The sequence below is a fragment of the Epinephelus moara genome, chromosome 7 (assembly GCF_006386435.1).
Source record: "Epinephelus moara isolate mb chromosome 7, YSFRI_EMoa_1.0, whole genome shotgun sequence".
Classification (NCBI taxonomy): domain Eukaryota; kingdom Metazoa; phylum Chordata; class Actinopteri; order Perciformes; family Serranidae; genus Epinephelus; species Epinephelus moara.
Window position 1 is genome coordinate 22,827,467 of NC_065512.1, and position 21,935 is coordinate 22,849,401.

Genomic DNA, 21,935 nt, shown 5'->3' on the forward strand with positions numbered 1-21,935 from the left:
AGGTTCTCACATTTGAGACAGGTATATCAAACCCTCCGGTAACTGCATGCTGCTCTACAGGATGTATATTAACTGTCAGTGTTTCATTAATAGATAAGCCAGCTGCCAGGACAACTAATCCGTGGGAGCATCCATCATATTACATGGATGACGAGTATTTAATTCAGTTCTACACTCTGCTAGTTTATTAGCCACACCTAGCTTAAACTAACGCAGGCTAATGCAAGAATCCTGCAGTCAATTCTAATTTTAAAGGTTGCCATTCAACTTTATGGGCATTTTTGACGCTTGTATAAAGCTGTTGAATTGTACTGAGGTCTTTCTACCTAAAACTGTAGCCTTAAATGACCATAAAGTTGAATCAACACCTCTCTATAACAGTTTAAACAAAAACTGAACATCATGAAGGTAGAATTTATTGCATGTGTGTTCTATTAGACTGATTGTTAGACTGTCTGTTTTAGCAAGGTGACTGAGTATATGATTAAGCTTAAAACCTTACAATTCAGCTGGGAGTTACAGTCAGAAACACTGAAAGATGTGGCATTATTGCCCAAGTAATACGGTCATGTATTGATAGCTCTGTCAGTTTTACAGAAGCAGGGGACCATGCTTGCAGTCATTTTTAAATGTTGGTATATTAGGATCACAACCTAATTATCCTGCAATCTCAAGAAAAAAAACAAGTCATTTTCTTGTGGTAAATGATCTTGTTATCTCAGGAATCGACTTAAATTAACCTGTAATCATGAGAAAATAAGCTTTATTATCAACAACAAAAAAATTAACTCGTGGTGTCAAGATAACACCATTAAAAATAATAGCAACCACAGCCATTCTCAGCCATTATGTCCGTTTCAGAAAGAAAAAAAAAACACTTCCCAGTGGTATCAGTTTTATATTCAATGTAAATAGTTTATTTGATCATATTCATTGAAAATCTCATATAACCTAATTAAACAACAAAAAAAACATGTTATTTTGTAATAAGCACAAAGTGCCTAAAATACATTTCTGGTGAAAGTAAAAAAAAAACAACAACATGCCAGTATTATCCAGTTAGAGAAATGTCACTATTACAGACAGTGAAGCTGAGAGAAAAAGGAGATGAAACGGCAGCACGTGCTTCAGTGGACGTAATTACAGGAGGGTGAATCACTGAGCCACAAAACCAGCTAATCACAGGACGACTAATGGAAACTAGTTTATTTTAGGTACAATACATGTGATTAAAAGTTGAAATCTGTTCAAATGTACCAACAATTGCAGATGAAAGGTGTTGCATGTTTTTGTAGCTGGCTTTGACGCGCCTGTGACACACCCACGAGCAAACTGGGTGATCTGCTGCCTCCTGCATGACCGTGAGAAATCTATGATTCAACACTCTACTGTAGACTCTGGCTGCATTTGGCTTAATTAAATATACAAAAAAAGAAAACTATAAGTTAAAATAACATTCAAGTTGTATAGCACAAGGCAATGAAAACTTTTGTTTAAACAATATGTACAATATTAACCATCTGGTAATGTGAAGTAAGTAACAAAAAAAAAAAAAAAAATGGTTTGTTGTAAAATATCTGTACATTTAGGAAACTTTTTTTGTGTTGTGTACTTTGTTTTTAATGAGCACAGACACACATTAGATGAAAACATGAACTTAAAGGAATCCTTTCAGTGGTTAAATACTATACATTAAAATTACAATAAAGTAAGTAAACACAGTAGCCTGGAATATAATTAATCTGTAAAAAAAAAAAAAGTTGACACAGATGAAATGTGAAGTTATATCCAGTTCTGACAATGAGATTCCCCAGTAGGGTTTTCTTTCGTGCAGTTACTGCGTAGAAATGTGTTTTTTATGCTGCTTTACAGGCTTGTTTACTCAAAATTTGTTCCCAGAAACCAGAGAAACTGCTGTGCTGCTACAGCAATGCAATATTTTAAATGGACGGTAGAGTTTAATGTGAGCAGACAGCCTTCTTCTTTGACTCAAGAGCTACAAACTCAGGCTTGATTCATAACTGAAGTGGCAAATTATGAAAGAGAAGTCAGCATGGAGATAGACACCTGATGTATATACAATTCACATTGGTTCGGTCTTGTTTTGAAATGGTTTTGATGTCTTTTGTTAATTTCCCATCATTCTTATACTTCCTTTAGTACAAATATAGAATTTTAATTACTTTTCTGATCGCCGTCTTCATGCCTGATCATCAGCCCTTTTAGTCAAAGTCGAAGAATCATGAGATGTAATGAAAAAAGTGCAGGTCGAGCACGTTTGTATAGTCAGAGGAATGGAAAGAGCACCGGAATGTACCAAGATACGACAGATGTAATATTTGTAACAGCTAAAGGGAACTCGTCCCATACATTCTACATTAGGTCTCCAAAGAAGCATCTCTTCACGTGGCTCTTAAGGCCACCGTAAGTCCAGTTTTACACATCTTTAAGGGACAGTTCAACCCCTCCAAATCATAAATATTTTTCCTCTTACCTGTAGTGCTATTTATCAGTCTAAATTGTTTTGGTGTGAGCTGCCGAGTGTTGGAGATATCAGCCGTAGAGATGTCTGCCTTCTCTCATATATTTAAACTAGATGGCACTCAGCTTGTGGTGCTCAAAACTCAAAAAAATACATTTAAAAAAACAACAGCAATGTCTCTTTCCAGAAATCATGACCTGGTTATTCAATAATCCACAGACCTTGTTGTGAACAGTTTCATGTAGGAACTATTTTCTTTCTACCAAACTACACCCACCAACAGTATCACCGCGCAGAAGGAAGCGTGCATCTACTGCTAGCTCACCTAGCATCTCTGAGCTATATTACAATACAGCTCAGCCATGGAGGATGCCATTATTGTCATGTCACCTGCTGTCATGAGCACAAGCCTCTCATCCAGGCATAGATGCCATCGACTGAAAAAATAATAGTAGATGCACGCTTCCTTCTGCACAGTGATGCGGATGGAAGGTATTGTTCAGTGGAAAGAAAATAGCTCCTACATGAAACCGTTCACAACAAGGTCTGGGGATTATCTTGAGTAACCGGGTCTACTTTATCTTTACTCAAGGTAATCCACAGACCTTGTTGTGAGCAGCTTCATGGAGAAATTATTTTCTTTGTACCGAACTACACCCACCAACCGTATTACAGAGCAGAAGGAAGCGTTTATCTACTTGTGCATCTGAACTGTAATGTTAGCTAGCTTGGTGGGGTTAGGTGAGCTAGCAGTAGATGCACACTTCCTTCTGCACGAGTAACCGGGTCATGATTTATGTAAAGACAAGATCCACCTGACAGGTGTGGCATTAAAAAGCATGATTACAACTACCTCCTGAATTTGCGACCAAAACTCGATGCGTTTAAATTTTGTTCAGTGTATTTCCACTGTATCTCATCTCTACAGCTGATACCTCCAACACTCAGCAACTGACACCAAAACAATCTAGACTAATAAACAGCGCTGCAGGTAAAAGGGAGAAAAATATATTTTTGACTTTGGGGTGATCTATTCCTTTAAAATTAAAGCCAGGTCAAGTTGTATTGCTTAAAGTGGGGTAATATTAGAAACAGTCATCAGACAAACAATATAAGTTCAGGCACTTGGCTTGTCTAAGGTTTCTCAATCAACCTTTCAGACACTTAAAGTTCAGTCCCACACATGTCCCAGTCCTTCATCGTGAAAAGCTGCTACTATACCACAGACATGGAATAACGTGTATTCATATGTAATATATATACATACTCATCTCTATGGTTGCTACACTTGTCATCTTTCACTTATCATCCTTCAAACCTCCTGTCTCTCCCTCTCTAACGCATCCTCACCGTCGCCATATCCCCTCCCAGCACATGCACTGCTCCCTCGTCACATGACCACTTCGCCGTTGTTCACCGGCCGCAGGTTCTGATCATCAAAGCGTCTCCTGACACTCCTCCGCACAGCGTCTGCTCGCCTGTAAGGCTGATTCCTCAAATCTGAGATGGAGGGAAGGGATTGGATGGGGAGGAGGAGGGGGGGGGGATAAAAAGAGCTGTCAGTCATCTTGTCGAGGCGATTTGATGAGCCCACATGCTCAGGGTGCTGGCAGCCTGTCTTTCAAAGCAGCATGAGTTCTACACAGAAAAAAAAGCCTCGTAGGTCTGATGTCTCTGGGTGTTACGACTGAGACAGGCCATAGTGGAAAACCTTGTGAGACTAAGATGATCCTTACCCAAAAGAAGGGTGAGTAAACTATTGAAAAGAGCTATTTTACAGTGTTAGACTTTCAAACTTACTGATATGAGGTAGATAAAGTGAGGGGAGAACAGAGAGAGGTACTAAGTGGTTCTACATGAGAGGACAGTAAGACAGGAAGGGAGGTAATAAAGAGATGCTTGCCAGGTTTGGGACACATCCACCACTACAGGTGTGCTACTGGAGGAGTTCCTTACCCTCGAGTAGACATTGGGAAATTTAGTAATATTATTCTTCTTTAGAGCTAGATGAAGAGAAGACAAAACGTAGGTTAAAAATCGAGGAGGAGGAGGCCGACCAGAGCATGTCAGCCCGACATATTCACACTGCCTTTGCTAAGAGAGCGCTGCGAGAGCAAAGCAAAGTGGCAGCAGGCTGCATGAGGCGGGGGGAGGCCAGAGAAGGGTAAGGGCACGAGAGGGGACAGAGCTGGAGGATGGTTAACCAGTTCAGGGAGGAAAATGGAAGAGTGGAGGATCAAAGCTTCTGAAGGTTTTTTTTTTTTTGTCTGTGTTATAAACTCAGTCTGCTTTGCGGAGTGGCTACCAGCAGGACAGGAATAAGAGCCCGTTTCAAACTCCCAGTACAGAGCAATTGTGAACTGAAATAAACAAACATGGTTCCAGGACACAGGAGGATTGGGACGCCCGACAGCATCTTGACCAAAAACCAACCAAAGCATGCGTGCAGCCAGGGAAAGCACTGATTACTGTTGAATTAATTACCACAAAACAGGTGTAATCTCAGTGAAACACCCTGGTTGCATGTTAGTAGCGAACACAGAGTGACGACAGACCGCTGCAATGTGAGTGATTATTCACATGTAGACGTCATGCATATTATTAGTGAGCCAGAGAGCCATTTGACAGAGAGGTGACCTGTCAGCAGACACAGCATATGGGCTAACTGGGAGAGCAGGAGTGCATTGTGGGAAAGTGGGAGGGATGAAGCAATCAGCATGCAAGAAGCTGTATCAGCAGCAGTTATGATTATGAACAAACATTCAAACATTCATTTTTCATTAAAACACTGATTGAAACACACAGAAAAGCAAATATAATGCCACAGGCACCTTGACAACCATGACATCGGTCATATCTGCCATGTAGGTGATGATTGATATGTACTACAGTCAAATAAATCACTTTATTAGTGATAAACCCTCAAATATTTGATTCATGAGTCAGTTCTTGTTTATAATCTGTCACCACTAGATGGCAGCACGCAGCTTAACCATTACTTAATGAGAAAAAGAACCCTCTTCACCAATTTTAATCTCCTGTCAGTGCAGATAAGAGTACGACCTTGGAAACAGTTTCCTCTGTGACATTATGGTTTGCCGTGGTTGATAAAATAATGATGATAAATGAGTGTGTCACACTTCATGCAGGTGTGCAGAGAAAAACCATTACACCGACACCGTGTCATGCTCAGGAGGGAGAGAACACGTGTGAACACACACATTCAGGCGTGTGTGCAAAAACCATGTGATCGGGCACAGTGCACACACACAGGTCCAAAAGTGTGAAGGTTGAGTGTGACAGTTTTTAAAAAAAAAAAAAAAAAGGAAGTGGGGAAGGGAAGAGGCATGCAAGGATGGAGGAAAAGAGACAAAAGAAGAGAATGTTTTGTTCCAGCAACCTTAGAGAAGAGAGACAGTTCTACAAGCTTAGTAATGGTACTCCTCATTGAGGGCGGGCTCGCAGAAGAACCGAGAGCCACGCTTGGCTGTGCGGGCGGTAAAGGGCACTGTCTTCAGCACTGCATTGAGAACAACAAGGACAACAGCCAGGACAAGACAGGACAAACACAGTATAAGAAAAGCAGACTCCTACAGGGGTTTAGCACTGGTTAGCGCTAAGCAAATATCCAACAACAGCATCAGGAGGGGCCAGGGCTAAATGTCTTCTACAGTGTTTGAGAGTGAATAACGCTCTACTGAAGGGCCTGACAGTAATTAATTTAATTTAATCTATAATTTCACTATAAACTTTTTCTAGCTATGTTTGTTAGAATACGGCAAAGTTATATTGTTGCTACGGAAGCCCTGAGAGGCAAGTGAAAAAAAAATATTGTGTTGATCTATTTTGTCTGATCTCAATAGTTTTCTCCTGTGTTTATGATTTAAGAACAGGAAAACGTTTTTGTCAGGATAATCTTTCGAATTACCTTAGAAAAAAAACAGAAGAAAGAAAAAAAGGTTTTGGCAGGCGACACTTTTTTGTGTTTCAGTGTTTGTTGTTGTAATACTCATTTTGGCCACAAGAGGCTGAAGTACACCACTACCCTATGTTCTTAATGGGACTAAGACAGATTAGCCCCAATAAAAATACATTTCTATCCAAAAGAATGACATGACACATAAATGTTACATAATCCGCTAATACAGTGGCTTTTTTTAATATTTCAATTTTCATTTAAGCAATGTTGTAGACCTAAATTACATTCTCCAATTGTAAAAATGTGAAGCCGATACACCGAATATTTATTTATTTATTTTTTTTAAACACGTCAGCAACTAAAATGTGCGTAACACATCTACCCCCTGGCACCTTTTTACTCAAATTTTTGCCAAACCTCAATTGCAGTGGCTAGTCCTGAGTGTCCCTAGCTGGTTAGCTATGGATACCAAATCTAAAAAAGTAAAAGCCTTGGAATAAAACAGAGAATTTAGTACTTCATGTTTGCGTTCACTGCCAGCTCTGCAAAGTTAAAGCACCAAATAATCAGAAATAGTGCCCAGCACAGTAGCCATCTTGTGGGAAAACATATTAATGAATGCTCATGACTACTAGTACAGACTAATTTAAAATTAATAGGCTATATTACCTTCATCATAAGGCTCAAATATGTTTTGAACACACTTTTTTTTTGGTCAAAAATAGCTCTTGACAATAAAGGCTGCCAACCCCTGCACTAACATAAATATGTACCTTGTGTTTAAAGTGAATACATACATTAAACCTCACAAGGAAGAAAACATGACAAGTGACAGTCGTATTTAGAATATGGAGTTGTGGTGCACTCCAGCCTCTTGTGGCCAAAATTAGTATTACAAGAATTAACACAGAATCCTGATCCTGACAAAAAAAAAAATCACTGGCCCAACCTATTTACAGCTAATTTCACAGATGAATAAAAGTAACTTAGAAAACTTATCCTGGCAAAAACTTTTATTTTCACATTTTCACAGATAAAATTTTTTAAGGAACTGGCAAAACTGTCCCCAAAACCACATGTTCTTTAGTCATAAACACAGGAGAGAAAAAATTACACCATACTTTAAAAATAGATCACCAGATTTTTGGTTTTTTTTGCATTTGCCTCTCAGGGCCTCCATATTATATAGAGATCTAAATTAAAATCATAAGGAGGTCTTAAACACTTGGGGCACATTTACATTATTCCTGTGGTTAGTGGTGGAAAAATATTTTGAACCTTTATTTTAAAAGCAGCCAAAATCTTACTTAAGTAAAACGGCAGAAGTATTAACAACAAAATGTACTCCCTGTATTTAGGGAGGCACATTAAACATAAAAGTTTTATAGTATCACATGTGATATTATTGTATTTCTAATACTAGTAGTTCGTAAGTAGCATTACACTGTTGCTGCTGGATTGTAACTTCTTTAAAAACACCCAAACATTATGAAATCTACAATATATAGTATTTAATAATAAAAGGTAATAGCTTATTACATGTTTTGTAGGTGAAATCTTATTTTACAAATTAAATTATTAGAGCTAGACTTGTATTAGACGTTATTAGCTTATTATTGAAATATGTACCAGTACCAGTATCTGTGTGAATGACGGCTGATAGAAAAGTATATACTGTCCCTATTAAATAGTTTTTCCACCAGAGAGCACTTGAGTAGATGTACTTAGATAAATTCTATCACTGCCCCTGGTAATTTATTCTCCTCTGATGAATTAATATGCTAGGAGCTAGTCACAACCCGGCCCCGTCTACGTACAGATGGTGTTACAAAGCAGTGACAAAGCAGATAAGATAAGCAATGATCATCAGACACACTGGAGCTGAATATCACTGGATTAGCTGGACTGTCAGGTCATGTTTGTGTTCATCAGGTTCCACCTTTAGTTCTCAAACATCTGACAGCTTTATTTAGAAAGAGCCACAGTCATCGTGTTAGTCGGTTTAGAGTCCCTTTGTTAATGACTGAATGTAGAGCACCAGAGAGGACCTTCATGCAGAGCGCCCTGTACTGTATATGTGTGTGTGTATGTGTGTGTGTGACAAGAGACTGCAGCCAGGCCCAGGTGACGTTACCCGTGATGATGTCCTCAATCGCTCCATCTTTGCCTTCGTAGACATGGCGGCTGTCTTTCACCTGTTTCCTCCTGAGCTCCTGAATCAGCTCTTGCTGCTGCCGCTTGTTCTTGGATGGAGACTGGGGATACACACACACACGCGCACACACACAGCGAGACACCATTTAACATTTATTAATAACTCTCAGTCATGAGTCCAGTGTATTCTACAAAGAACTCTCCCACCCACAGTTTCTTTTAGCTCCACACATCACTTTACTCTGTCAAGTTTGTGCATGTGTGAGTTAATTGAACCATTTAAGAAGTACAACCGCTGATCCTGAGTCGATGTGATGTGGCTCAGCAGGGTGTCAGACTGTAGAACCAGATATAACTACACCCGGCAGGCAGTCGGTGCTCAACTAATCCTGTGATCAGGAGTCTGGAGGACGGGAGGATGAAGCGGAGAGGGGAGGAAGTGGAACAGGCTTACCTTCTGGTCGATGTGATCCACAGTACCCTCCTGCCCTAGAAAGCAGGAGGAGGGTACAGGGAGGGAGGGGAGGAGGTGATAAAAAAGAGGAGGGGTTGAGAGTTGACATACCTTCTGGTCTTCCTCCATCATGGCCTCCTGTTCTAGAAGTTTCTCCATCAAAAGCTGCTCCTGTCTCTTTTTCTGCTCGTTGTCCTCCTCTGCTTGCTGAGGGGGTCACATGTACACGTCACACAGTTAAAACTTGTTTAATTATACTTTTCTTTTTCCCATTAGTCACTTAGACACAAAAACAGAGCAAAATAGAATCCATGTTGAGAAATGCCAAATGTATCCTTTACACAATGTAAGACACTATCATTAAAAAAGCATTCAATAATTTCACCACATGTGCAATGCGAGCTGAGATTCTATTTCAGTTTCATGAAATGAGATGAAGTCATTAATGTGGTTTGGAGTCGTTCAGGATCGCACTAAACAGAGCTGACACACAGCAGCTGTGAGAGACTAACAGCTATAAACAGTCAAGATGCTGTGAGGTGCAGTAACACATGGTGCAATGGGTTTTCGTTTGTTATGTTACTATAAGACGTCATGTTTTAAATTTGATAACTGATTCTCTCCACTCAAATGTGTTTTCCTTGTGTTAATGTCCCCTAAAATGTCTGACCTTGACTAGACTGACTTGTATCCATGCAAAGTTTGTCACTAGAGAAGTGTTTTCACATTACTCTACTGAAGGGGAAGATGTCTGTGCACTTCCCTCGACACATTGGCAAGCTAGATTAGGTACATCACTAATGCAAAGGCCAATCGCTATCTAATAAACGAAATGCATATCAACAAGGAAACAGATTTCAACACAACACCGGCAAAAAAAACCTAAAAACTATATTTTGGATGTAAACCAGACCCTGAAGCTTCCCTCCACTATCTACCACAACACACCCTAATCTCAGACTGAACTTTGGTAAATATCAGGAAGAGGAATGCATGGAATAAAAAAAGACGGTATCTCTAGTTCTGCTGCATCAATTTTGATCCTTTTTGAGTCCAATTTTATAAACTGCAATATTAAATCAGTTGAGTACTCTTAAGTCCTGTGTCTAACCAGCTGGTGGGGTGTGTTCTTTCAACTAGTTTTGTGTAACTGTGTGAGACATGATCATCCAACTCACCCTGTACGCCTTAACAAATCGCACAAACACAGGGAAGAAGACGGAGGGCGGCGTCGTTTTGGAGTTCTCCCCGAAGAACTTAACAGCTTCGTCAAAGGCATCCTTTCAAAGAAAGACAGTGGACACTTTATTAAAACCATGTCACAACAACAGAGATACAAAAAAACCAAGACATCAGAGCAATACAAAGCGAGGTGAGCTCATGTTACCTGTGCAATCTTGGCATCATCCTGCAGCTTCTTCAGCTTGCTCTCATTGTGTGTGATGAAGTCTTTGAGCATGGTGTTGTGGCCGTGCATGCTGTACTCCCTTTTGGTCAGCTCCATGCCTCTCTGCAGCTCCTTAACATCCAGCAGGACGTTCTCCAACGACACTGTGAGCACAAGCCGACATTTGAGTACACGCACCACTTCACTTTGAACTGTAAAAAGTCAGATAAGGATGCAAACACATCTCCACCATAGGACTCACCTGCTGCAGCTTTCTCCACGTAGTGCAGCTCGTTGTAGAAGAGAGCAACTTGAGAGTACTTCTCCTTTACTACATTGGCTATGTAGTGTAACAACGTTATCTTACGGTCTGTCGACTTGGTATCAAGTAGCTGGAGAGAAAATAATTGAGAAAACACATAACTTCAGAAATAATTTGTAACGGAAAAGCAGAAGGTTTTAAAGTCAGAGGGAGGCAACTTACCAAGTCTAAACTTTGCAGCTTGAATCCGTACACAGCTCCTCTTTTGCTGCTGTTCATGTAGTTTCCAAGCGCCAAGATAATCTGACGAACAAGGAACAAGAAAGTGAAAAATAGAAAAACATGCATTCATTTAACATAATGTTCAGTCAAGAAACAGATGAATGATTTACCTCTAGAATTTTCTTTAACTTCTGTGATGACTTGATGGACACAGATGCTGCGATGACTGCGTGAAGTTGCTGTGAAGGAAACAAAGAACGACGTGAGACAATGTCGTATTTAATGAACCTCTGCCATGTTCTGTGATTACAGCATCCCATGTAGACTGCCCCTAATAATTTTTATTCCAACACAAAAGAGATCCCAGTTCTCACCGGCGTGAGCATCTGCACACTCTCACAGAAGTTGCCGATGAAGGCCATGATGGTCATCTTCTGCATGAGCCGCTCGATTTTACTGAACTGCATCATGAAGCGGTCCTCGTCCGTCAGGCTCTCCAGCGGCTTGCGCTCCTTCTCAAACTGCCGCAGGACTTTAATCTCATTTTCGGTGGGTTGGAAGCGCATCAGACATTCCACGAAGTCCACGGGCAGAGTTCTCAGATCAAAGCTGGAGGACGAGGAGACACAAAAAAAGATTTTACTCTGGAAACTCAAAAGTAAAGGACACAGTATATCTGATAACATATGTTCACGGCCAAAAAAAAAAAAAAGAAAAGACTCATGATGTGAAATTAAAGGACTGTGTTCATTAACAAAAAAAAAAATCAAATGCTAGCACACTCAGCACAATTGTATGTGTCATTGGTAGTGACCATATTTGGACGAGAGGGTGAAGCTATGGAGGAGCGAGGACCCCACAGCAGAAGCAACTTGTCAATCACAAGGTAGCAACACCCTGCTTTACTGTCTGTTTTACAATAAATGGGACCTTAAATTACAACATGAACCATGCTTGTATTGAAGACGACTTCAAACTAGTGATTGAGACCATAAATTTATTACGAAAATGTTTACTGAGGTATTAAATCAAGGGAGAATTTGGGTCATTTTCTCTTTCACTTCTATACAGATTTCTTTTTGCAACCAGTGGAGTCGCCCCCTGCTGGCCATTAGAAAGAATGCAGGTTTAAGGCACCGGCACTGGCTTCACTTTCCCTTGTTCAGGACCCTAAAAGGATTGAGGTCTCGTGTTTTACTTTGAAGGGGCTTACATCTGTATGGCCTTGCAGATCTCCTCAGAAGTCTTGCCCACTTTCCTCAGCGTGATGGCCAGGTTCTTCGCTCTGTTAGAGTCCAGTAGCGCCACCTTGTTCGGCCCCTTCTGGATGACCTTCTGCTTGTTTGAGGTGATGTCGATTGCCGGGCCCTGGGCTTTTGTCTTAAACATCTCCTCGAACTCGTCCACGTTCAGGTCCTTGAAGATACAAAGAGACAAAGAATCGGTTAAAGTTCTGTTATCGTGGGAATGAAGCCAGAGGTGGACTAAATTGTCGACTCTTACCTCAAGTATCCTCTCATCATCAATCTCATTGAAGACGGTCCCGTTGATCTGGTTTGGTTTCAGGGCGACCCAGTTGAAGACGGGCATGCGGAATTTTGTCTTGATGGGTTTCTTGATCTTAACAGCTACATTAGAAACAGCAGAGTTAACACACAGTCTCTATCTGCTGTGAGAGTACACACACACACACACGCACGCACATTCACACACGTGCAGGTGAAAGGGTAGACAGTTATCTGTGGCTCGTGACACACATGGATGTGACTGTTTTTATCTCTAAAAATACACAACCCTACTTCAAGCTGATAGCTTATTTGATTTATTTGGAGAGAATGCTTCCTTTAAACTAAATAAAAAAGACACCTGGTCGTATTGGAAGCAGAGTGAAACCTGAGAGTAAGGCCAAAGGGTATACCCTGAACAGTTAACGGTGCATATGGCAGGGATTTCCTGCCTGGCCCGGTGACACACTATTTATCGAACAGATTATGACTATTTGTGGCCACCTGGGCTGATTCACCGAAGCCGAACATCAAGGTGGCGCCCTGCTTAGCCAAACAGGCGTGGTGTCAGTAGGGACAGAAAGATAAGGCTGTCACGAGAAGAGTAAACAGCATTCCAGCTTTGCCTATCACTTTCTACCATCTGCGTGCCACAGCAGGTAACTAAGTCTCAGCATGCAACCGACACTCTGAGATGTGGCGATACACTTAATTCATACAAACACACACACACACTATCACAAAACTACAGCAGGGTGTGAAAGTAAAGCATGCAGAATTTTGAAATTTGGTATTTTCTCTGTTGTTTGAAACCATCTAAATGTTTCACAGAAAGTCTCACTGCGAGAGGAAGAACAGCAGAAAGAATTCATGAAGTCACAGTTCATGTGTTTTGAAATATGTGGTTTTATGTGCAGCTGAGCTCATGTTACGAGCAGCCAAAAAAAAAGGGAAAACATTTATAAATTATTTCTTAGAGACTTGAATCACACAAATGGGACTTGTCTGTTTGTTTTTTACTGGGATTTAGGGACTGAAAATACCAAATTCAAAAAACTTGTGATAAAGGAAGGGAACAGTAGGGGGGACAAGACACCAAGAAACATGACAAGCAGAACCTACAGAAAAGTTTGATGGGTCCCTCTGGTTGGCAGAAAAAGAAACAATTCAAAGATAAATCATTAAGAAATTGGCAGAGTTAGTGAGAAAGCTTACACATGCACATCTCAAACGCACAAGGCACAGTTAAAATATATGAACTTAAAGGGATTTCCACTGTTTACTAACTGCTATAACCAGCAAAACTGTCAGCACTGTATTTTAAGACCTCTCAGGGAGGCTGTTACATCACTCTAAAAGCTTATCTTACACATGCATACCCACATCTACTTACTGTACAGTACAGTAAGGTCTAATTTAATGAGTCGCATGAGGGAGTGGCCTCGTTACTCATCAATACTCATCATCTGAGCAGGAGCATGCCCAACAGTAAGTTTGGTAAGTTACAAAATAACTATATTGTTCAACCTGGATGCTATTTGCCATGTTTTGTGTTTAAGTGACTGATGGGAACAGCAATTTTTGAAATTGGTCCAGTATTGTGCAAGAGTGCTGTGAAACAAGCTGCAATATAGCCACTCAGGACATGTTTGCCCATTAATTTATGTCCACTAAGATGCTTGTTGTTTCCACTGACAGACTCAGATTATTATCATAGATGTCCAACAACAATATAGAAAGCATCCCTACAGAAACAGACCTTTTGGTTAGAAAGTAAGATCCTTTTGTTTAACCAGAAACAGCCCCAAAATCACTACCACCAAACCCACCAGACTCCATTTAAATAAACTGTAATTTTATCATAGTAAAACACACTTCATTCAAAGTCGACAGAAAACCATCTTGGTTCGTTTTTCCATTGTTCCGACAATCACCAGCTCTGTTTTTGCTCAAATAAACCCTTAATTTACCCAGTCAGATGTGAAAATATGCCATACACTCTAAAATTACAGTTTATTGAAATGGAGTCTGGTGGGTTTGGCGATGGCGATTTTGGGTCTGTTTCTGTTGAAACAAAAAGGATCTTTCTCTTTAACAAAAAGTTCTATCTCTGTAGGGTCCTTTCCAAAATATTGTCAGACACTTAGAATAACAATATGAGCCTATCAGTGGCAAAAACAAGCACTTCTAGTGGACTGATGGTGCATAATTGCCCTGAGTAGTAACACTGGAAGCTGTTTAGCACTCTCACTCAATGCTGGACCCGTTTCAAAAACTGTTGTTCACATTAGTCACTTAGACACAGAAACTTGGGGGGAAAAGCCAGACATTAAAGCTCTCAACTCAACACTGACAGGAAACCTTTGTACAAACTGTCTTTAAATACTGAAATTACAATGTTTGGCAAGAGTGATAGCTTAATCGTTGACCCTATTTAAGATGTGTTTGTTTATTATTCCATCTATTTAATTATCATTTCATACTGTATTGTTTTTATCAAGCAACCAATAAAATATAGAAATACACATTTAGACTAACTTTAACCTTACCCGCTAACCCAGAGTTCATGATGACAGTTGGCGTCCCACAGCCGGGCAGTGGAGGCGCTACAGGAGGAGGCGGAGGAGGTATAGGTACTGAGATCTGTGAGGCTGGCCCTGGAGGAGGAGGGGGAGGTGGAGGAGGAGGCGGCGGAGGTGGGGGAGCTGCTGCTGCTGCGGGAATGGCTGACGAAGGTCCATTTGACACTGTGACAGAGGAGACTCTCAGTGCTTAGTATCATCTTATATCCGACATGTAAAATGTGTCGGACTGGCGAATATTTAACTTACATGTGCCGTTCACTGGTAGTGGAGGGGGTGGAGGAGGTGGTGGTGGAGCTGGTGTACCCGCCACGACTCCTGTATGATTCGGACTGACAGCTGCACCGGTTCCTCCAATCACAGCACCCGGCAAGCCCTGCACGGCAGAGGGCGGTGAGGGCAGGATGGAGATGTCTCCGTCTCCCTTCTTCTGGATCTTGATGGTGCCTTGTTTCTCCAGCTCGTGGATCTTCTTTTCCAGGTTGCTCTGTCGCTGGATGGCCTCGTCCTTCTCCTTTAACATCTGCCGCAGTGTGTGCACCTGCGAGCTGGTGTCTTTGTAGACTTCCTGTGTTGGAGAGGGACAGAAACAGGGAGTTAAGAGTTATATTTCTGCTGTAAGTGTGAGGGTAGGACTTCCATTTGTATTCAGTGGTTACTGTGAGTGCTTAATGGCAACTTTAAAGATGGATGTGACTGTTCAGAGTCTGACCCTGATCGATTCAAGCTCCTTGTTCCTTTGCATCAGCTGCTTCTCCAACTCCACGATCTTTGACATGGCCTCGTTCTCTGTGTCCAGCAGCTTCTCTGTCATCTGTCAGAACAGCCAGGAGGAAAAGGGTGACACGGTGACATGAAGTCACTGCAATGGCAACATGCAACCCAATACTTCAACGAAGATATCCAGTGGGGAACTAATGTAAGGCTACAAATGTCAAGGTTGTGACCGGCCTGTTAAAGAAAACTGTGTATGTGTCTTAAAATGTCTTAAAATGGTGGCTGACAGTTAAGGGAAAGCATGAGATCATCATAAATCCCATGCTGACATCCTGGACATTAATACATAGAGAAGATAAATGAGACTAAGGATTCAGTTTTGTGGAATTTTAGAGAGTGAAATCAAACAGTCGGGGTCTCTCACATGTGACATGTTCTCCTCCAGCTCCTCCACCCGCTCCAGAGCGGCGTTTTTGGTCTCGGCATCCTCCAGAAGGGCTCCCACGTCAAACACATTATCCAAGTAGGCCTGGATCTGAACCTGCAACTTATCACTCTCTGTATGCTTTAGTTTCTGGAAAACACACACACAAATGAAAAACTTTCTCAGTTCATTGCATGAGGTCGACATCTCAGACCTCACGGCCAGCACTGATCTCACCTGCGCCGTAAGGCAGGAGGTAAGGATTTACACATCTGACAGATTTTTTTTTTTCTGAAGGAATGGAAAAGCCATTATTGACTGCTTTTTTTGTGTGGTTGCTGTCTCGAGGGTGCTGTAATGACAACCTGCGCTCTGGACTGAGCTGAATATCAAGAGCCAGAGTGCTTCTGTCTGACAGTGCTTTTTTCTCGCAGCATTATGTCTCGACTCACGTCTAAGTAGTCGTCCAGACACAGCTTGGTGAAGTCGTACTGTAGGTGAACTCTGAAGTTCATGTCCTCCACCGAGTGCACCACGATGTTGATGAACTGCATACAGGCCACCTGGGGGAATTAAAAGAGAAAGAATACAGTTAGTGAGCGCCGATTCCACACAGTAGGTTTTCTCAGTGTTTTTAAAACCCTGCTTTAATGTACTCTGTGTGTCTGCTGACAATGCAAGATAAAAATGTGTTAATAGACAAATTTACAGCAGGTTTGAGGTTTTTGAACATCAGCCAGTTACTTCTGTGAAATGGCTTTATGCTCATTATCACATCCAATTCCTTTTAATATGGCTTCCACTGAAATTGTGTGTATAAATCCTCCTTATTGTGCTTGCTTGGCTGGCAGAGTAGCTTATCTGGCAGATTAAGAGGATCTGAAAAAACAAATTAACAAAATCAGCCAGTTCAACTCCATCGGCTGCCTTATGGGAGCCTGCGTAAACAGATCACGGGGAATCCTCAATGTCTATAACGTACACACACACACACACACACACTGGCTTAATCAACTTCCGGTAAGAAGCTCAGTTGTCTCGGTGCGACACGGCGCCTTCGACAAAGTCTGTTTGCTGTAGTGCTGCTGTCAGACGACGGCCCGCCGAGGGACTGTGAGCGGACTTGTGACATAAGACCTATTCAAACACAGCATCTGTTGGGTTTCGCACACATGCAGTGTTTGCCTCACATAAATTCAGACACTTAAGACGAACACACACACTGGATAAAATACTGTCGAAGTTGGCACTTTCTTCACAGTGTCTTTTATTCTTATCTGCCAGGCTAATTAGCACTACTCAGCCTGGAAATGACAGACTTGGCATGAGTTCCTTGCTTTGGGCCAGTTTGATATATTGCGCCACACATCTGTAGGTTGAGCTGTGATGAGAAAAATTAGAGGGTTCACAAACACTGATAGCCCTGTAAATGGTTGAGTAAAAAGTCTCCAACAACCTCTGAATGGACAGAAATAGTTAAGGAAATGTATGTTCTCCAACAACTGACTTTTTCCCTGCCACTAAAAATGTGAACAATATTGGAAAAAATGTAAATCGTAGTTGACTTTATTTGTGTGTTTGTTTTATTTGGTGAGTGTTGAATGGAAGATTTCTCCCTCCCTGAAGGTACCCTGGATTTCCAGGGGTCAAAGTCAAAGGACATGAAGGACCCGTTGTCTGTGCAACTGCAGAGTCGACTTCATGCTTCTTATTTTCTGTGTTGCTGGATGTTGCGCATTTTGACTTTGCCTATGATGTCCCTGCCTGTTGTTGTTGGTTTTGTCTGCTTTTTTCTTTTTGTAAAAACTAATAAAAATTAAGTATAAAAATAACCATTTCATTAGGTTTTCTTCACAGAAATTAAATCTATACTGAGATAAAGTCCTACTGCATATATTTTTTTAAAATATCTTTTTACACTACTTAAAATCTTGAAGGCCTCACAGACCCCTGCTGAGCTTTGACAACCCCTGATGTGATTGGCACTTCCAAGTTGATAACAAGTGTTCTAAAGGCTTGAAACTAGTCAGGTTTCCATCCAAATGTAATGCAAATTTTAACCAAATTTTCAAAAAAAAATCTGCAAAAGAAAATCCGGTTTTGTGTCCTTTTCCAACCATTACTGTTATTCAAATGTTGGGAGCTGGTTCATTGAGATAAGCTGCGGGAAGTGGCTCTAATTCTGCAGTCAGGTGCCACAAAAGAAGAGGGTGCAATGAAATGACAAAATTAAAAGGGCGCCAGTCAAACCTCAAACAAAGGAAAACAATGGATGCATAATGGAGATCACACTGGACAATGGATATAGTGAGTTTTAAACAACTAATACTACAGCTGTGTGCTGTTGAAAGGGTTCTGGTAACAACACTGTGTTGCATTTATGTGTGTTGTGTGGCCTACATTGTGACGGTGTGTAATGGCTGTATGTCATCATTCATTCACTGAATCGGTTTCAATTGCACTTAGTTGCATTTATAGTACCTTTTATCAATGAACCAACTTTTCCACCTTTTGCTATATTTTGAGATTTTTTTGAAATGTTGGCGTTTCCACTCAGTTTTTTTTATGCACAAATTGAACTTGCGCATAAAAACAGGAGGGTAGAAACACACCTACTGCTGAGAACAGATAGCATCATTCACTGAGAGCTTCTTCACCTCAAAAACCTTCCCAAGCCATGTGATTTTCGAGGGATTGCAGTGCAATCAATACTCATTAGGAGTGTGTGTGTGTGTGTGTGTGTGTGTGTGTGTGTGTAGGGGAGGGGGTGAACATACCATGAAGTCGATGTTGTTGTCTTCGTTCTTGAAATACTCCATTAGCTTCTCAAACCGCTGCTCCTCCATACACACCTGCAAAACAAAGCACATCTCACTTATTGTATTTACTGGAGTTCAGGTGTAAAGAGCGACCTGCAGTGATTAATGCAACCAATCAGTGATTTACATAAATGACACAACTAACTCCTCCTGATTCACATGAACCATACAGTGCTTTGCCTGAGACAAAAACACTCCTGATTTCAGCATTAACTTCAGTACTGCGAATATGCAGTGACACCAGAGATGATGCTTTTCCCCTTTAAGCTTAGCCAGGACTTTTTACCTCATTTACTTTTTTACTGATACATTTTAATGACTATTACCATTCCCAGTCTGGTTATCAACAATTTGGCGAAGATGAAAATTCAGTGACGTGACATCACAGCTCGCCCTGACCTCAGTTATTCATGAACTGCTGCTGCATGTACACACTGCATCTGTGTTCAATATGGCTTGTGGCACCACTTTTACCACATACACTGTAGGGTTTCTTTGTCCTGCCTATCTGAAGAAGAATTTGAGAGACAGAAAAGAACAGAGAGATAAAAAGAGGCAGAGAGAGATAGAGAGATGCTCTGCAGTTCAGACAGTTCATCTGGAGGGCAATGAGGGAGATGGAGCATGATGAAGAATTGAGACGGAAGGGAGGAAGAAAGAGGAGGGGTGTGTATCCAAAAACCTCTGAATAATGTGTAGAGTCTCGGCCTGCAGCCCCTTCATCAAACACAGGATATCAAAGTCACTTAGCAAACTACATCTAATGACGCTTTTTAACGAAAAGGAAAAAACTAACAACCACAAACTGCCTTTACAACACTGCAAGAAGAAACAGAAACATGAGTGAGTGTTGAAATGGTTTTTAGCAGACTCCACTATCATGACGCTAACCCTCTTCTCATTAGAGGAGCTATGTTCTCTCTAAGCCTTATTCTCCCACTAATGCCAATGCTACTGAGAGCAACACTCAATATTTCATTCAGGGGTGTAAATATTGCATTAACTGCAGTCGGCCCATTTTTTTTTCAGGCCGTATGCTACAAAATGGGGCTGCTGTTAGCGCCCACTCCATCATAAACCTCCCACTCTTTCCTCCAGCAGCCAGAATACCTCATCCAGACAGACAAGGGTCAGACTAGGCTGTCTGTTGCATCTTTCTGCGTGTGCGTCTGAGCTTTGATGTGTCTGCCAAATCTAGTTACCACACGTGTAACTGTTTCCTCTCGAGTCCTGCTGTGTGTTGCAGCTAAACCGGTGTCTCTAATCTGTTGACAAAGTTCCTAGATGCTATCCTGAGGAATCTGCTGCTCCTCACATCTGCCAGGGGGGGAGCATTCCTCCAGGGCTGAGTCACCGTTTGAAATTGCACAGTCGAATTGTAATGACATATTCGTCTCCTCGGACCCCACTTCCCCCCTCTCCGTGCAGCTCGTACCTCCTTAAAGTTGTCGAACGCAGAGAGAATAATTTCGTGGCCTCCTCTGACGAGACAAACTGCCGCCAGGAGCTCCAAGACCAGAGCTTTGGTTCTATAAAACAGGGAGAAAATAAAGGCGGCAATGGTTAGTAAATGACAAGTGCCAGCGCTGTGGCAAACCTGTACTTAGACACGGAGCAAACAAAGTGGAAAACAGTGTAATGAGTAAAGATCCTGCCAACGCTCAAACCTCTGCGTAGATCTACAGGGTGTTTAGTACAGTTACTGTCTTGAAGTGTTTACATCTTTGTAACTATTAAATCTTTTTAGGTGGAAATAGATACATTTTTTGCTTTAAAGGAATACTTCACCTACAAAATGATTATTGGTTTATCAGTTAGTTACCTATAATTTGGAAAGAAAACTTTGTTTCTCTCACATGCCTCCACAGAAAGATGGCAAACGTACTGATTTATTAATTGATTGGGGACCATGTTAAACAAAAGCAAAAAGTATATCAAAAACTATATCAACTACATCAGGCAGGACACAATGTCAAGCTCAGCTCACATCCCAGCTAAATCAGCTGATCTCAAACAGCCAGTCAACTGATGGAGCAGCTGATTGATGGAAGGGAGTCAGCTGATAGATCACATGATTCCTTTCTATGCAACCAATTTGCGAATCTCATTCAGGGCGCCCTATTTAAACTGCTCTGGCCTGCCTACTGTTGCTGCTTCCTCTGCAAGAAGCTTTGCAGCCTGCCTCCACCCCAACTCCTCCTTTTCATGCTGTGTCGGACTTATCAGTGTAATTTCTGTGTGTCATTGATGCTGCTCTGTTCTGTTCCCAGGGGGTCTTTGCTGCTGCTCTCCCTGCCTTAGGCTTTCCGTGTAGGCGCATGGAAGGACAGGGAGGTTTGCTCTCTCTGCCTCAGGCTTTCATCGTATGCACATGGAAGGGCAGAGAGGTGTGCTTTCCCCACCTTAGGCTGTCCACATAGGCATGCAGAAGGACAGAGAGGTGTGCTCTCTCTGCCTTAAGGNTTCCCAGGGGGTCTTCACTGCTGCTCTCCCTGCCTTAGGCTTTCCGTGTAGGCACATGGAAGGACAGGGAGGTTTGCTCTCTCTGCCTCAGGCTTTCATCGTATGCACATGGAAGGGCAGAGAGGTGTGCTTTCTCCACCTTAGGCTTTCCACATAGGCATGCAGAAGGACAGAGAGGTGTGCTCTCTCTGCCTTAAGGCTTTCCATGTAGACGCATGGAAGAGGCTTTCTGCCTAGAACCAAGGAAAGGCAGAGAGGCCCCAGAACAGAGCCATACCACCAAATATAATACTGCAAATGGAAATAAAGTTCCTGACTGAACATTTGTTTACAAACTCACACAGCTCTGGCAGTATAATCCAGATCTCATTGATCTAGTCGTATGCTCACTACTTCTAAAACATATGTAAATATGTAAATTGTAAGGTTATAGCAAAAATGCACGTTTGTGAAGTACTCAGAAATGCAGTCCCAAATCAGTCTATAAATCAATCTGTTTGTGGTTTGAAAGCATGCGAGAAAAACAAAGTTTTCTTCACAAATTC

The 21,935-nt window shown here is 41.5% G+C and overlaps 1 protein-coding gene across 6 annotated transcripts in view; it reads right to left on the reverse strand.

Annotated features, from left to right (window-relative positions):
• Positions 1–890: 890 nt before the first annotated feature.
• fmnl2a (formin-like 2a) overlaps positions 891–21,935 on the reverse strand; it is a 66,650-nt gene continuing 45,605 nt past the window's right edge. Inside the window, exons 9-28 of one of the 6 annotated variants that reach the window (XM_050048137.1) lie at positions 20,363–20,456; positions 18,886–18,960; positions 16,561–16,671; positions 16,109–16,258; positions 15,680–15,781; positions 15,217–15,535; positions 14,935–15,132; positions 13,508–13,528; positions 12,384–12,508; positions 12,094–12,296; positions 11,255–11,489; positions 11,051–11,119; positions 10,881–10,961; positions 10,659–10,788; positions 10,397–10,560; positions 10,188–10,289; positions 9,121–9,216; positions 8,536–8,656; positions 4,386–4,485; positions 891–3,982 (exon numbers count right to left, since the gene is read on the reverse strand). In XM_050048137.1, coding sequence (XP_049904094.1) covers position 3,982; positions 4,386–4,485; positions 8,536–8,656; positions 9,121–9,216; positions 10,188–10,289; positions 10,397–10,560; positions 10,659–10,788; positions 10,881–10,961; positions 11,051–11,119; positions 11,255–11,489; positions 12,094–12,296; positions 12,384–12,508; positions 13,508–13,528; positions 14,935–15,132; positions 15,217–15,535; positions 15,680–15,781; positions 16,109–16,258; positions 16,561–16,671; positions 18,886–18,960; positions 20,363–20,456 — 2,497 coding nt within the window. In that variant the 3' untranslated portion in view covers positions 891–3,981. Of the gene's footprint in view, positions 3,983–4,385; positions 4,486–5,882; positions 6,003–8,535; positions 8,657–9,120; positions 9,217–10,187; positions 10,290–10,396; positions 10,561–10,658; positions 10,789–10,880; positions 10,962–11,050; positions 11,120–11,254; positions 11,490–12,093; positions 12,297–12,383; positions 12,509–13,507; positions 13,529–14,934; positions 15,133–15,216; positions 15,536–15,679; positions 15,782–16,108; positions 16,259–16,560; positions 16,672–18,885; positions 18,961–20,362; positions 20,457–21,935 lie in introns of all 6 variants that reach the window. The other 5 variants (XM_050048139.1, XM_050048141.1, XM_050048142.1 and 2 more) reach the window with 5 other exon arrangements.